This window comes from Rattus norvegicus, chromosome 18, assembly GCF_021556685.1.
Source record: "Rattus norvegicus strain SHRSP/BbbUtx chromosome 18, alternate assembly SHRSP_T2T, whole genome shotgun sequence".
Classification (NCBI taxonomy): Eukaryota; Metazoa; Chordata; class Mammalia; order Rodentia; family Muridae; genus Rattus; species Rattus norvegicus.
The window spans coordinates 59,920,947-59,938,454 of record NC_141551.1 but is presented as its reverse complement, the minus strand read 5'-3'; the positions used below and the strand labels follow the sequence as shown (position 1 = coordinate 59,938,454).

The 17,508-nt window shown below is 41.9% G+C and overlaps 1 protein-coding gene across 1 annotated transcript in view; it reads right to left on the bottom strand.

Moving 5' to 3' along the window:
- Nucleotides 1-3,724: 3,724 nt before the first annotated feature.
- Onecut2 (one cut homeobox 2) overlaps nt 3,725-17,508 on the bottom strand; it is a 59,133-nt gene continuing 45,349 nt past the window's right edge. The window contains 1 exon segment of the mRNA NM_001400633.1: nt 3,725-15,923. Within this exon segment, the coding sequence (NP_001387562.1) occupies nt 15,637-15,923 (287 nt within the window). The 3' untranslated portion in view covers nt 3,725-15,636.

Here is a 17,508-nt window from a genome sequence, read left to right as displayed (position 1 = left end):
CCTTTTTATTTTAACTTGTATCAGCCCACACTAGGTGATAACTGCTTTGCAAGTCTGGTAGCTGTAAATCGTTTCTTCATAAAGTGAGTTCTGTGTGTGATCATGCTAATGGCATTGGGGTAATCAACAGATAAGGATAAGGGATTGGTGTGTATAAACAAAACAAAACAAAACAAAACAAAAACATACAAGAAAAAAAAACCAACCAAACCAAACCAAACCAAACACCCCCCCCACCGCCCAATATAAGATTTTGTGTGTTTTGAAAATTTAGCTGAGCATTTGAATCCATGGGAGATCTTTTAAGATGATATTGAATGTGATAGATGGCAAACACGGTCACCCTCTGACTCTTCTCTTGGTAGTGTGATTTTGCATCGTTCCCACTGAGGGGTGAGATTGCCTCATTTCTCCCTTATGAATCTGGGCTGGACTTTGATGTTTTGTTTTCAGTCAACAGGCTACAGCCAAAGTGACCTTACCAGCTTCACATTTGGGCCTCAAGGAATTTTTGGTATTTCCTTTGAATCCTGGAATTCAGCTGAGCCCTGCTATCTGGGAGATGAAAAAACTAGAGTTGTCCAAACTCAGGCCATCCTAGTGAACCTCAGTCAAACAGAGAACCAGTGGCCGATACTGTGAATGAGTTAGCACAGTCAAGATCAAAGAACCACTCAGCTGGGGCCAACTCAAGTTGGCAACCGCTAGAAGTGTAAGCTATATATTTTGGCAGAGGCTAGGTTCCCTGTGAGGCCCCCAAGATCTATATATGTTTGTCTGTGTGTTTTGATTTTTTCACAGGTGACAATACATTCTCCTTTTGTGATACCATTTGTACAAGGGCAAGACCACATAGAGCAGGCTACCTTCCAAGTTTTAATGAGTGAAGAATATGAAAACTGACAGGCATCCCTGCATGTTCTTTTAGTGATAACAAGAATGACAGGTTAGTTGCCCAGAGAACATGCGTGTCCTTCCAGGAGCCAGGCAGAACGACTTTGCTGTTCTCTATGAACCCTCAATGTGAGGAATAATATACCTAGTTCTTTCCATCAAAATAGAAAGAAGAGCCCAAAAGATGGCTCAGCTGGTAAAGATACTTGTGGCCAAGTCTGGTAACCTGAGTTTGATCTCTGGAACACACACACACACACACACACACACACACACACACACACACACAGTAAAAAAAAAAGGAAGAAAGCAAACTGAGCCATGATCAATGAATTAAAGCAGTTTATTTGACATTAATTGTAGAATTTACAGCACTACTATTTAATGATAGGGATAAAAATAGAAAGAATCCAGTGTAAGCTGCGTTGCAGACCAAATGTCGGGGTGGGGGAAATGAGCCATCACGAAAATGCAATCAACATTCAAAGAAATCTTCCAAAAAGAAAGGACTGGGAACCTACGAGGGTGAGCACCCTCTCAATACCGAGGCGTAACCTTCACTCCTGCCAGGATCTCAGGGCAGTCACGGAGTAGACACCCTGTTGATTATCGCCAGAAAATCGTTCAGCTCAGTGTGACTTAGTGCGTCTGAGATGGGGTCAAACCTGGGAATAATGTGCTTGGAAACATAAGAGGGTGAAAAGAAGGCAGTGGGCCAGCATTGGGGCTTGCTTATTTATTCTTTTCAAAACAGGAGGGATTAAATAAACGGACTCACAAGGGATTGGCTAAAATAAAGTCCTCCACCTCCAATGAATTTCCTGGAGATAGTGTCAGCAAAGGCAAATAGGCAAAAAACGAGAGGTGTGCACATGACTGGGGTCTCATGGCTGTCTCTAAGTCAGGATGAAAATTTACGACAAGCAGTTGGATTTCTGCTAAAGGATTAGAGTCCTGGATCCACCACCACCCAGGGCAGGAAACAGAGTCAAGTCCATAGCAGGAAGGCCCACACTCCACAGCCCCGCCCCTTCCCGCCCCCTGTGACATCATAGGCCTCTTCCATTTCCAAACTTTAAAAAAGGGGTTAGGGGGCAAGTTCTCTCTTTACCTCCTCCTTTCTCTCATGATGGTCACTTTTAAATACCACCATAAAGCAGCTGAAAGACTAGAAGGGAGGCTCAAAGCCATATAGGCCAGCATGTAAAACTAGTGTTTCTTTAAACCCAAACTGAGCATACCTGAGGCCAACGTGAGAGTTGAACGAAACTATATACAAGAAAATATATTGGAATTTGGTTTTCCTTCTGTTTGGTGGGAGCAGTAAGAATTCACTGGGCAAGAAAGATTCTGCAGATCTATGCTAATCAAGCAAGGACCTGGTAGAAATATTCAGAGGAGGAATGAATGGAGGAGGGGAAGGCCAGCTCTTTCTCCATAAGCCATTGGAATGTTTTCTTTGAGAAAAGTAAAGGATGCAGAAGAGAAGTCACTAGAAAGTTAGTTTCCGATTCCCCTGACCCGTGAAAATCTTTGGTATCGTGGGTTTGTAGAGAAGGGACTGAAGTGTTTGTTCTAGGGACCGAGGAAAAAGATTTGTTGTTTAATGATATGTCCTAAGAAGGTACTGCTACATCGTATGAGCCCTTGGCCCCGAATTTCAGTAGCTCTTAGTTAACATCTCCAGGCGGAGGCTTGCATTCTTGTTTTGAGAAATCCAATGAGAGCCAGGTGCTCTGTAGTCTTTCATGAAGAGCTAGCTATTGGCTCACACTGGCCTTGGGTGATTCAAAGCAACCTGGTGGTGGTTGTGGTGGTGGTGGTGGTGGTGGTGGTGGTATGTTGTATTTTACATTTAAGGAAGTATATTCTAACTATGTGGCTCTTAGATGGGAAGCCTGTGAATACTTAACCTTTCTCCTCAAATAGCAGACTCCCTGACTTTATCTGAAAAAAGAACATGGACTAGAAACTAAGCTGGGTCAAGCTAAATGCCAAATGGAGCCAAAGGAAGGGAAATGGGAGAATAAGCCAAGTTCTACAACTATTTGAAAAGGATGCTCAAGCAGAAATAAAATAGCCATCAGTGGGCCACGTTTTTGGTAGGCTCAGTAACTGTGGTTCAACCTGACCCTAAATATGATCAACAGCTTGGGTAACCTGCCTAGCCCCACTGAGGTACAAGATGACGACCCCCCCCCACCTGCGTGCTTTCCCATCTAAGAACCATGAAGCAAATCACTTAGGAAAAAACACTTGGAAGCCCTACCTTTGATTCTCAAGGAATTGCCTCAAAAATCATAGATGCAAATGTATGCAGATATAGGTAAATGATATGCAGAGGGTGGCTAGGAAGGCTACTGATCTGTAAGAGTCTCCTTCTGACTTTGGTGAAGAACTGAAACCCTTGCAGGAGTCAAAATGGAAGAACATCCTTGAGTGAAGGAGGCTCAGGATCCTCCTGGGTGGAATCTGAGGTGAGTGGATACTTAGTGGTTCACAGGAGATACAGGATTACCAAGTTCCCTCCCTGCTCTTTACTGTGGGGATTAGGGTCTACCTTCATGCTGGCATTTGCTCCTGGGTCCTTAGAGAAGTATTGGGGTCCTAAGAGATTGAGGCTGGAAAATATGGGCCCAGGTCTCTTTAAAGCTAGCTGAAAGACACAGAGATCTCTTCCTAGTGCCCCAAACCTACTTTCCAAGCCCAGGCACGACCATTTATTTCCCAGGCAAGGTCCACACACCTCTGCAGGAGGAAAATCCAGGTCAAGTGGAGGTAATTTTGAGGTTCTTGTGTTTCCAAGGAAAAGGATTCATTGGCACAGAGATTGAGTAAAAACCCTTTAATAACAAAATAACATTCACAATGAAGCTACTTCAGTTGTCTGGAAAACTCAGCTTACACTTGATTCAACGTATCACTTTCCACAGTTTTTTTAAAAAAAGGAAATAAAACAGCATAACAAAATATACCTGGAATTTCATAAGACAAGTCTTCTTGGCAAATTCTAGTGAGCCAGACCCCAGGGTTGCTTGTTGTAAAAAGGGCCAGGCATGCTCCTGTCTCACACACCCCTTTGGATCAAAAATAACGCTGGAACATTGTAGGTATTATAACATCTGCATCAAGAGGAATTGTTTGTTTGCAGGCTTGTGAGTAGGAGGAGAACTTCTGCAAACAAATAGGGACTTGATTTACTGCAGAAGACTTATGTAAAGCATTCCGGGAGATTAAACACCATTACAATCAAAGACTGGCTTACAGAAGCTGATTTTAAAGTTCTCGTATCCATTCCCATCTTTGGCAGATTAATAAAAGGAAGAATAAAAAAAAACCCAAAAGACTACATTACAATGCTGTCATTATCACAACCTACTCATAAGGCCGTTCGTTCCTTGGCGCCATCAGTGAAAGAACATCTCCGACGTCCTCACTGACAGACACGCGTGCGACGCTCTGCTGTCTGGTGGTGATTTCCAGAACTCTGCATGGCAGACTGGTGCTCCGCTGTTAGTCCTCATCTCCGTTCTCTTCTGCAGGACTGCAGAACCTGGCAGCTGATTTAGTTGTGCGGGGAGCATACTGGTGTAGGAAGTAGGTATGAAACTCAAAAGCGGATCTCAGAACCCAAACATAAAAATATGTTTGCCCAGTCCCCTGGGTCAAAAGCAGATCTCAGAACCCAAACATAAAAATATGTTTGCCCCTGGGCCTGAAAACTACTTCTGGAGACAGAGAGACCTCAAAGACTGGGGAATTCAAACAAGATGGGTTTCATAAATTGGTTCTCAAAAACACAAACCCTAAAAAACCATAAAAACAAAAACTTTATAGTCCCCTTTAGAATATAGACAGCTTTGTAAGGAGCAATCTAGAGTCATTTGTGACCGAAGGAGGAAAAGTCTGATAGACCACGTGAGTGAAAGTTTAGGGAATGACCACATATTCTTGTCCAAATAACTGGTGGGCTTCTCTGTGAGAGTGTACAAAAAGGCCAGGCATGGATCACTGATACAGATGCTCTTTAACTGGGAACTGACAACAGAGTTCAATCCCCAAGGGGAAAAATCCAGAAAAGTGAGGCCTAGATGAACTAGCCTTGTCGTATACATGGCCCAAGAGGTCTGAGATCATGAACATAATGCTAAGATTCCCTTTAGTGGGATAAAAATTTAGAGGTGAGCTGCTCTCTCCAGCTCCTTTCTAGTTTGCTCAGCTCTATCTAGTGATACATCTGGGTTATGCGGCTCCCGATTTGTGGGGGTTCCAGTAGTCTAAACTCCAACTTGGATGACTTTCTCATTACAATTCAAGCCCGGTTCGATCTGACTCATAGCAAAATCCCAACAGGTGTGAAGGCATTTCTCAAGGTAATACATTTCCCAAGAAAACCGGTATGATCACTGTCTGAGGCCGAACTGTGTACGTTATTTTTTCACAGTTTAATGTATACACAACTGTTCACGACGGCTAACAAAGAATAGGCACCCATGCATAAACAATGTCTGTTGAACCAAAGGGGAGGATCTAGTACGAAAAGGAAAACGTTGCTATCAAGACCACAATGCATCACACGGCTAAGTTTTTAGTCTCATGCATAAAATCATAGCACTGATTGGCAGTTGCTAATTATAATACTACACCGTTAAACACAGAACAGTCAGCACAAATGTAGAAAATAACTCTCTTATTTTTCTTTTCAGCAGAGCAAATGAACACAGATTGTTTTCTCAGCAAAATATGAAACTGTAAACTTTGGGCTCAATTCTGCAACTTTCCCCAATCCAGAACAAATAAAGTCCAAAGGGGGAGAAGAAAAATTAAAAAAAAAAAAAAGAACACATGTTTCTTTTTTTTTTAAGCGCACATTTTCATCTATTACAAAAGCACAACCTAACTGTATAAAGCTTTTTTTTCCTTTTTTTTCTCTTTTTTTTAAATCACAGTTACCAAAAGAAACAGTGAATAATTTATTACATACGCTATAATAACATTACTCTAAACACTATTATCTATGAGGTATATCTGAGAAAATTCGGTAAGGAATTGCGCGGTCTGCATTGCCACCATGCCCAGGTTCATATTAAAGCTTTGGAACCATGAGGGACTAGAAAAGGGGGGGCAGTGGGGGAGGCAGAAGGAAGAGACATAGAGAAAGAACCTTTGGTATTGGTACAAATCTTTTTCTTTGCAGGGTTGCGTTGCAAAGCACCACAGTACAATAAGCCTACCAATCTACTGTTTGGAGGCCCAGTTGAAGCTGAGGTATTCACCGGAAGGATTAAGAAAAGCACAGAGAGGTCCAGACTGGCTAAATCGTTGCTTTGGTTCAAGCAAGGCACTCGTCCCGTGGTAATGTCACACTTTGCAAGTGAAGCATGAGGCTGGGGGTGGGGGTTGTCGCTGAAGAGGGGTCTGCTAGTGGAGATATTTTCTGTGTTCAGGCTGCTGTTGTTCTTTCTAGGTCCTCCCTCCTAGGGGTTGGGTGGTTGGAAGGCTGGGGAAGGTGATGTTGCTTACAGGGAGTTGCTCTGCTGCTTGGGGAATTTATTGTTTCCCAGGTATTCTGGGGGATGTTTATTGCCAATAGGAATTTGGTGATCGACTGCTTGGAAAGAAAGCCTTGCAGGTTTGCCTAAGTCAGGAGCACACATAGAGGGAGGTCTATCTAGGTTAAAAGAACTTTCACATATGCCTGGATGGAGCATACAAACTTCAGAAAGATGACTGGCTGGACGTGGTGGTTCACAACTGTAACCCCGCCACTAAGCACATAGAAGCAGAAAGATTGAGAGTTCAAAGCCATCCTCTACATGATGAGTTTAAAGCTACCTTGGAACACACAAGACCCTGTTCTTTTTTTTTTTTTTTTTTTTAAGAGAATGAATGAAAAGAGAGGGGAAATGGTGTGTGCTTCATAGTCTATAAGTCTGTTGTAAATTCCTCTATCGGCTACACTCTGTTGGGGTGTGCAACGGAGGGGTAAATTGATCTTCCCTTCTTAGCTTTATCTAAGAGCCTCTTTAAAAGCTCAATGATAACTATTATGTGAAATGTAAAAATGTAGTATTCGGTAAAGAGCTCTGTAGACTAGAGATAGAAATCAGTGTGTAGCTAATTCCCACTTGACCAAAAGCTAAAAAAGAGCCGCTGGCTAATTTCTAATCACACTGGTGAATGATCCTAATAGTGATTGAGCCATTTTAATAGAATCTAAAGAAACTTAAAGAAGACCAATTAAGCCTTGATAAGGGAAAAAGAGAAAAGTAACTTTAGCCATTATCTAAACGGGTCTATCCATTCGTCTGATATTTTGGGATATTTTTCATTTGCAAGGAATACACTTTACCATCGAACAGTGTGAGGCTTATTTGCATTTCTTTTGTAAATAGGATTGGCTTAGAAATGAAATGGGAACTGTTAGGTAAAAAAAAAATAAAGAGCAGTTTTTTTTTAAAAAAAGCTGACAGCTGGAAGAGTCTATCAGAGGTGATAGTCAGGTGCCCTTGCTTGATAAATACTGACTTCAGAGTAGCCGTAGTAATAAACTCAATAGGTCAAGACTGGGCTTTCTCCTCTCACCGACTGCAAGCTTACTTATTCAAGATGTTGTAATGGGTGCACTCCAATGTCACATTACTGTTTGAGTCAATATGCCTCCCAGGGCAGAACCCTGAATGAGCCCTAGAAGTTCAAGGCTGGCCACCCTACTAAGCAACATAATTTAGGGTGCGAGTGTTCGAAGATGATTCTTTAAAGGATGAAAATATTAATCCAGAAACTACAGCTTCTGTTCATTGCTAAAGGATTACTACTCTCCTAGGCTCAGATAACTACTTTGATTTGGGCCCCAGTCAGGTAAGGAGTGACTCCTAAAGTCCCTCCCAGCACTCCTACGCAATGCTTATTTCTGTAGTTGCAGTAGCTTGGGACACTTTTCCCTGTGATAGCTCCAGAGGTCCAGAGGCACAGGCTAGGACTGCAAACCCTTTCCAAGCAGTCTTCTTCACCAAATTGGAATGGGAACTTTATAAAGAATCCAGTGACAGCAGTGTCCGGACTCGCAAGTTGAGCGCGTGGGAGGGGGCAGCAGACAGACGCCAGAGACACAGAAAATTTCCCTTTCCAGGTTAGCAGCCGCCTTCGTTCGCACACATCATTGTTTCTTTGGGGAGTCTGAGCTGTGGTTGTCCATACTGTACGTCAGAGAGAAGAGTTCAAATCATAACAGAGCACAGGCGAAATGCAGACCGCACAGAGAAAGGAATCTTTGGTATCTTTGGTGTCGTCAACACGATTAAAATTACAAATAGAAAAAGTCAGTGAGGTAGCCTCCTTTGGTTCTCACTACAAATAGAAAGTTTTTCCGTTTTTTTTTTTTCCTTTTTTTTTTTTTTCTGCTTTTTTTCCCTTTTTGTTTTCTCGCTTTACACGCACACTGAGTTCTTTCTTGGAAGCAGCTAGTATAAGGGTTCTCTCTCTCTCTCTCTCTCTTTTATTTTTTTGGTTTTTTAATAATTTCTTATTTATTTATTTATTTTTCCAGTTTCGGTTACAGAAAAGCCCAGAAATCCGGGCTGGTGACGCTGGATCTCAGCTCAAGTTCTGAAGCAGGTTCAGGCTGACCGATCAGTCACTGCTTGTCCACAGACAGATCTGCTCTGTTGTTCTGACAGCAAACAAACTGCAGTGCTCTCTTGTTTTAAATAACAAACACAAACTATACAGCGCATCTGTCGCAGATGCTAAATAAGTTAAATAAATAAGTTACAATAGAAAGGCTCTGAGGGCCCCCCATAATTAAGAGGTGAAGCTCGCCTGGTACCAGGTGGGGCTGTGAACTTAAATTCAATAATTTAATAACCATTAAACCATCTTATAAGTTAATCCAAGAAGGGAAATACACCCAGATTGTTTTTTTTTTCTTTTTCATTTTCATTGTAACCTATGTTTCTTCCCTGTAACAGAAGTTCACCGCTTTATGAAGCATACTACATTCTACAGCAGCCAGGGTTTTGCATCTCGGATGCTCCGCGGCTCTAGATCATGATAAATAAGAACAAGGAGTAAAATCAAACCAAGGGAGGAGAATTAAATAATTACCCGCATCCTACATGCTAGCATACAAGGAACTAATTTAAATAAATTAATTATATTAATAGCTTGTTGGGGTCGCAACTGAAAGAGAAAGGTTAAAACATAGCTGAGGTGTGTGTGTGGGGGGGTTGTCTTCCTTTTTTTTTTTTTTTGGTGGACAAAATGGGTCATTTCGCTCTATAGTCTAAAATAAAATAAAGCAGCAAAGTATAACTTCTAAAGCTTTATCACATTAAAGACCACTTAGATGTGACAAACATGGAGGAAAAATCATCACCTCCTCCCCTCCCTGACCTAGCTAACACAACCTCCACAAGACCACACCATCATTCTTTCAACCCTGGACACCAGGTCCGCTTTCTGTCACTGGTTTGCACTATACTCTGCATCCCTCCCCCCACCCCGACGCCCACCCCGTTCTTTTGTTCTTTTTAAGGTCTTTGGATTTAGCTCTAGTTACTAGAGAACCAGGATAAAGCTATTTAACCAAAGTCGTTAAACATCTAACACAGACGAGAAAATAATATCGAACGTTCCACCAAAAGTTCTTTGTCGTGGCTGCACCCAAACGAAATTAATTTCAAGTATCGTGATGAATGAAGATGGCGGGATACTTTTGCTTACGTCTCCGCACTTTGGTTTTCAGCATTACAAAGAAATAATAGAGACAAGGTCCATTGTCAAAGTATCACATACATGTCGCACGGTGATTTGAAGTTTATTTATTGTAACAGGTTACAATTTGTATATGCTTTAAGCACGTCTGTACCCACTTGCATGTACACAGTCTAGACACCTCTAGGCAAATGGATGTGGACGTAAAGTCAACTGTGAGGATCTATGTTGAAATATGTATCTAGATCTGTATACATTCAAGCTCCCAGACTGTGTAAATGTCAGGCAGACTTATCTAACAAGGACAAGGTCTATGCCATGTAAAATGACTGCTGCTAAAAATGGAGACAAATGGAATATTCCCATGAAATGACTAACCTTTGGTGATTCTTTTGTTTTTCCTTATATACATTTTTTTCCCCACTAAAAATGTATAAACTGGGTAATGTCAAGCAACCTAATTCAAAGTCTAGAGAGGTAGAGTTTGGACTCTAGCTTTTGCTTCCCCATGACTGTTAGTTGTGTAACTTGAGGTCAATGAGCACTTGAGGTCCTGTGGACTTATAGCATAACCCATGGGCACTGATAAAAAGTTTTGCATATATATATTTTATATATATGATATCCTGTTATTTTAAGACTAAGTTTTGTTTCATAAGTACTTGGGACTTTCTAAGGTAAATCAATCATTCATCTACCCTTACCTCCTACCTGGCAAAGAAACAAAGCATTGATAGAAAAATAAGACTTCACAGTTCCAAGCAACCACCTGGGATACTGTTCTTCTTGAGTGGGACTTTTTTTTTTTTTTAACAACTGGTCTCTGCAGTTAGCCAATAGCACAGAACTGTTAAGCCATCCAGCTTTGAAAATAACTACCAGAAAGGCTCTATCCCTTCCTCTTCACCTGCTTCCCGCCCATTCACTTGGTTTGACTAGCAAGTCAGAGCGTTACTGCCCTGTTGCTACAAGACAGTAAGAAGTCAGCCCTGATTGGGTAGGAATCTCAAAAAGATACTGTCAAAGTAGTGTCTGGGCTATGTGGTCAACACAAATACCTACTTTCCCCAGTTTTTAATGACCCTAATTTTTTTTTTAAACAATCTTGGTTTGTTTGTAGATTTTGAAAAAAATCCAACTAGACAGGCTCCCAAAGACCCGTTTCTTCCAAAAGTGTATTTCTATGATATTTTGCTAATATCAAGCTAACAGATACAACATGAACAGTTTTGATAATGGAAAGTTCCTCTCTGTACCTACTGAATAGTGGTTATTTGTTTGAAGATTATTCAGTTTGATTATGTAAATTTTAATTATTAATATTTGGCTCCGAAACTCACTGCTCACCTTAAGAAACTATGTGTGCACGTGTGTGCATTTGTGTGTTCGGGTATATGTGCATTAGGTTTACCTTCCTGGGTTTTGTTTTGCTTTAGCCTGAAGGAACGACGAGATTGGGTCTTGAATGCTGAAGCTGCAAAGAGCCTTTGAGAAAACAGGAACCATGTATCCAACTCTGATCTTTCCTTCCTGCCTCAGAGTAGCCTGTACCACTATATGGTACAAACCAAATACTCTATTCCGTTATGGGAAAATCTTGTAAATACTGGAATTACATCTTATTATTGTCATTGTACTTTTAATATATTATCTATCCTTTAAAAGAATCCTAAGAATGAAGGAATCGAATCTTCATTTTTAAAATCGCATTGAAAACAAAAATAAAGCTTAGTTATATGAAGGCTTAGGGAAAAATATACCTTTCACTTAATAGCTTTGGATTTCTGTCATCCTATGGAGGTGAAATTTGGTTGTGAGCTCTTCTTCCACAGCGTCCCACTGTTGTTGATGGTGGCAGTAACCTGAAACTATTTTTGGATTAAGAATGTAGACTGTAGACTATAGCAAGTCCAAATAGTTATTTCCTCTGAAACTGTTATTTAAAATAAAAAATCAAAGGCTTTGAGAAAAGACACTGGATTAAATTTTATAACCTTTCAGCATAATACTTTTTCTTTCAGCTATCTAGCAAAACAATACTTTGGCCTGAAATTTGGACACGTGTGTACAGATGCACCTACACATTTATGTGTTTGTGTGTATGTAAATAATTTTTGAAAGCAAGTATTCTCTTTGATATGATCTGAGATAGAAGAGCCATTTATGGAGAGTTCCTAGAGGGAATGTCGTGCCTTTTTCCTCCATGCCATTATCTTCCAAGGATGCAGAGCCCCAAATGTTGTTAATGAGTGTCAGTCACTAACCAAAGCAAGATGCTCTGTTCTGCAGTCTGTATTCAAGCGGAACCACTGTTCCCATTGTCCACAAGTCACAAGGACTCATTTTGTAAGACCCAAGATAATATTCATCTGACCAAGTTGAAATGGGAGGAAGCCTCTGAGGAAATATGCTTTTTCTTGGTCATTTGACCAAAAGTCCATGAATTATAAGCAAGGGACAAAGGGAAAATGAAAGGAACACTCCCTAGGTAGGATAAATTACCAAAATACCACAGGGTCACATTCTCTCAGCTTTAGATATGATGCCCCGTACACAGGACTGCCCACATGGGTTGAGTAAAGAGTCAAGGCAGATGATGTGGATGTGGCTCTCCAGGGACAGGGATCTGGAACTCTCCTCACAGTCTGCTGTATGTCTTTTCTCCAGGACTTTTCTCCTCCCCTCAACAATCCTGTTCTACCCCAGTGCCAGCTATGGTTGGGCTCAAGCTTGTCAGTGCAAACTGGTAATTACCACCCTGAGGAGACCTGATCCACCTATTGTGATAGAAGCTGGACTTCCCCATGAGAAGCCTGTGTTGGATCTACTCAGCGAGAGGGATCTAGAATACTCTGATGGATAAGGGCATGGATAAGGGCTGGAAAATGGATTTCTGGTGTTCTGCTCCACAGCAGATGGGAATGAATCACCGAGTATTCCCAGCAACGATGAAGGATAAGTTTCCCACTGCCAGCAGCACAGCTCTGAGTTAATCTGGTGGATAAACCTTGCTTCTGACAGTTGAGGCGAATAGAGATGACTGAATACTCACATCATGAATCCATTCATCAACAGGTTACAGGTAGAAATGCCTAAATGGACTTCAACTTTTACCATGAACTTATATGGAGATATGAGTACAACCACAGTGACTAATTAACGCTGGGATGGCGTGAGAATGGGCACAGTTGTGAACTGAATACTCAACGAATGGTGCTTATGACAAAACAAAAAGTTGAACAGCAAAAACTTTGGGTTATCACCAATGCGGGTTAGTCTATATGTGTCCTTGTACATTTAATATATATCTATATATATATCTTTCTTTAGAAATGCAACTTTACAGCTGATCTTTTTTTTTAAAAAGCTAATAGAAAAGTAGAAACTGGTCATTCTTTTTACATGTTTCCCCACCCCCAAATGAAGCCCTGTTAATATGTGGCAATCACATGAAGATGAGGCTGTCAATTTCTCTATAAATTCTTTGGTTCTGGAGAGGATGGATCACCTAGACCCCCTACCCCCGGTCCTTGTTCCCCTCCCCTCCCCTCCTCTAATGACAAGACTGAACACAGAAGCAACCAAGCCTAAGGGTTAAGCCACGGACATTCAAGCGGCAGTAATATTTCCCATGCTCTGCCGAAGGGAGAAAGGAACATCTTTCAGTACCCCCAGCATCTCAAATTTGGAGTCCATGGAACCTTATGTGTAGGGTTGGGCGGGGGTGGGGTGGGGTGGGGAGGATTCCATGTTGGGTAAAAAGCCATGAAACGAAACTAAAGGGAAACAATAAAATCAAACAAATGATCCTTTCCTTTTGTTGCTTAAAGAAACAAAATCGATTACCTTTGTACAGATCAATGACGCTATAAGTATTTTAGCCAGGCAAAGGAAGGTAATGAACTGAGACAAAAAGGTGTGAGAATCCTCGTCTTTGGTATTGTAGCTGTTGAGGTTTCTGTTGCCGTCTCCATGTTCTTTTGAAAAAACTGCATAGGCACAAATTAAAGACAATCTTCAACGTTAAGATCACCGAGTGAGTCGTCATATGAAGCAGCTGCCGTTGAGGCTCCTCTGTACTTTGATTCGTGTCTCAACCCTTTCTTTCAAATTCTGCTTCCAAAAAATAAAATAAAATAAAAGATAAGAGTGTCCCAAAAGGTCTGTTCGAACACAGTGTGTCTTCGGTGGCTTTGTTGTTTCCTCATTCTAGCGTGCTTCTTTCCGTTGGTGGTGATTTCCAGTGATTGATGGAATCGTTTACTCATCCAATGGGACAGTTCTGTTTTGTTGCAGAAGTAGGTGCAGAAAAAAAAAATTTCTTTGGTTTCAATTAAGTAATTCATACAAAAGTCAGTCTCAAGTGTCTGTAAAGAGTCATCGAAGCTTTTGGCTTGCTCCGAACACCTCGTGGTGCCCACCTGGGGCCATTCACTGGTAAATATGCACATAGCGACCTTTGTAATCTCCCAGAGTTCTGTGGGCCCTCTTCCACTTGCTATGAGAAGGTGACAACCAGAGCCGGCGGCGTGGTGAAGCCACTGCCTGGATGTTTGGCTAATGTCATTGACCAGCATAGCTGGTCTACTCAGCCAGGTGGTGAGCCCAAGACAAGAGCCGAATGCCACTCGGAGTTACAGAGGTGCTCTGATCTCTAAAAGTAATCACAGTATTTGTAGGCTAGAAAATGGCAGGTAACAAATATCTTTGGTTTGCAGAATTTCTGCTTCTTTGGTGTGCTGTGTTCTCTCCAGATTCCGTCGGCTGTTTTACAAGGACGAATCAGCAATGGAAGAGAGTTAGGAAGAGACGACAGGAAGTGGCTTATTAAACTGTTTCTTTGTAGAAAACAATAGAGACATCCCAACTAATGGGATGGGATAGGGGACAATACGAATCGGCAAGAACGACGAGAATGAACCGTAGTCATGATGCACACAGGAGGAACTGGGTGACTAGTAAATCAAGGAATGATCTAAAAAAATCTAGATCTTTTTAAGTGATGCGTTTGCTCCTGTACTGTAACAGTTAAATTGGCCTCCTGAGTGTGCGTCTGCATTATGTACAAACAGAATTTGTAACAAACTGCAAAGTGTGCTTGAAGCCATATTCCCAATAATTCCCTAATGACTTCACGACAGTAAAGACAGATGTAAACCGCCTTGTCAAACTGGATGCATTGAAACCAGAACCTTCCTTCTGTCTGTTTATCTTCGTTGTGCTTGATACTTTGAGCTCAAGTGAATTGACTTTTTTTTTTTTTTTGACGGATCCAAAAAGACCACATGAGATTTCCAGGAGGTAAGGAAAAGAAAAAATTGTAAACTGAAATCAAAGCTTTCTAAACTATCCATTGAAAAGATGCCTGAGTTGGAAAAAACAGGTCCTTGGATTTTTTTTTATTGATTTCCATATTTAAAACTTGTGCTCAGTAATTACCATTCTGATTTTTTTTTGTAAAGTTATGGCTGAGAAGTTTAATATAGTGTGATAGAAAGAAGCTAAGCACTTGAGGCCTTTCTTGTTAAATACTTCTCTTATCGTAGTATTTTGGAATTGTCTATGCTCAGGCCAAATACCCACAATTACTCATGGGGAACTAATGATAGCAAGAGGTTGACAGGGCCTGGATAAGACCATTGATGCTTACAGCTACACTGAGTTTGGTTGACACCGTGCTGTAATTGATTCACTCCAAGAAGGCCCCATTTGGATCTCTGGGTTGCTTAGCATACTCAGAGGACAGTGTCTGGTTCAAAGAGATTAATTTTCGGCGTGCACGTGGACTCTGTAGCCATTTAAAATGAAACAAAAGAAAATGGACACCTGGCCTATGATTACAGCTAGATTAGAAGTTTCAAGAGAATTGTGCTTTCAAGTCACCAGTGAAGGGCCCCAGTTAAGAATCTGATGTCTTTGTGATTTTTTTTTTCTTTTTGGTATGGTTTGGTTTTGGTTTTGGTTTTGGTTTTTGGTATGTGTTGTCCTCATGTGGAGGTGACTTGTGCCCAGGTGAGAGTCTTTGCATCATGCTTTGGTACAAGTGCCAGAGGTGGACGAGGAGCCCCCTGTGCCTAGGTCATCTTGCCATTTCTCCAGGCTGCGGCGCCGGGCATTCATGAAGAAGTTACTGACAGTGGTCAGCTCCAGCCCAAGTTGCTGGGAAATGGTGATCTGCATCTCCTTCGAAGGGCGCTTATTCTCCTTGAAGATGGCAAACAGTGTTCGGCGTTGGAGGTCCGTGAACACCAGGCGGGATTTCTTCTGGGAGTTGTTCCTGTCTTTGTTTGGTTCTTGCTCTTTGCGTTTGCATGCTTGAGGGGAAAGAAGAAAAGGGAAAGGAGTCAGTGTGGTACTGTGAGGACCTGGCAGGGAAGGTGAGCCATTGAAAGCACTGACAAAGTCATAGAGGGGATGGAAACTGTTAAGCTTTACCGAGTAGATTGCCCGAATGTCAATAGCAAGCCAACCCAGTTCATCCCGGTGATGGAGAACATCGGTTAGCAAGCGGGGATTGGGAGAAAGGAGAGGCAGGGCTGCTTCTCACCGTCTAGTTTGGATCTGATTCACCTTGCTTTTGTTTTCTTTCCTCTTTTACTCCTGTGCCTGCTTAACCCTGAAGCCAGCTGTGGTGGAAGAGGTGAAAAGGCCGTACATCAGAGGAAGAACTGGTGTGTGTGTGTGTGTGTGTGTGTGTGTGTGTGTGTGTGTGTGTGTGCGCGCGCCCCTTAGCATATCCACCCTCTGGAACTGTTGTCGGTTGGACTGAAATCACTCTGTCCAGACGCATGAAACAAGGCTGGAAGTTCACATGATTCCAGACATTGTGAACAGGATGGGAATTAAGGTGATGACACAAAGTCATCATAATCCAAATCCTGTCCATCCAGACATTTATAAAGCAAAACAACAACAAATTATTGTCATCATCATCATCATCATCATCATGGAAAATTTGATTTAGTCAGTTCTATTTTGGCCACTTTAAGGTGAAACCAATATGGGAAAACAGATATGTGCCTGCTTCCTTATAGCACCTAGGACTGCCACCAGCTCAGGGATGGCACCACCCACAATGGGCTGGGCCGTCCCCCACCAATTACTAATTAAGAAAATGCATTGCAGCTGGATCTTACTGAGGCATTTTCTCAGGAGAGGCTCTCTCCTCTCAGATGACTCTAGCTTGTGTCAGGCTGGTATAAAACCAGCCAGCACACGTGGTTCTCAGTGTCATGAGGGCTAAATAATGCAGCTCATAGAAGTCACAATGTTGAGATGTGAAAACACAGGTTACCGTGATTTGAGAGAGTCCTAAGCTTCCTGGGAGTGTTGCATAGCTTGGACGGTGTTACCTGAGAAAGTACAGGGGGAGATAGGCCGGGCAGCCTCTTCTACAGTCAAATTTCACTGGGTACCTGACCCCCAGGATGGGACTTTATGCTGCTGAGTGGTGAGTAGATGCTTTTCTGCACATCTCAAAGCACTGGTGTATATGTGTGCCTAGACCTTAGTCCGGGCATTCTTGCTCATTGTATTTTGAAGTGATATATCAGTGCTCTTGTGAGTTTAGGATTCATGGTTATCTAGCTGCTTATAGGCTCTTACCAAATTCATATGCTGAGATCCTAGTCAAGGGGCAGCATTAGGAGGGTGGAGTTGGGGAGGAGTGACTGGTTCATGGGGGTAGAGCCCTCCTGAGTAGGACTACTGTTCTTATAGGAGTGCTAGTGGGTGTCTTCCAAATGTGTGGGGACGCTCTGTAATACCAACAACATGAACCAGGAGGCAGGGCCCTGATCTTCTACTCCACAACCTCCAGAACTGAGACGAATGAACTTCAGTATGATATTTTGCCATAGCAGCTGGAATGGACTAGAAGATTTAACTCAAGGACAACAC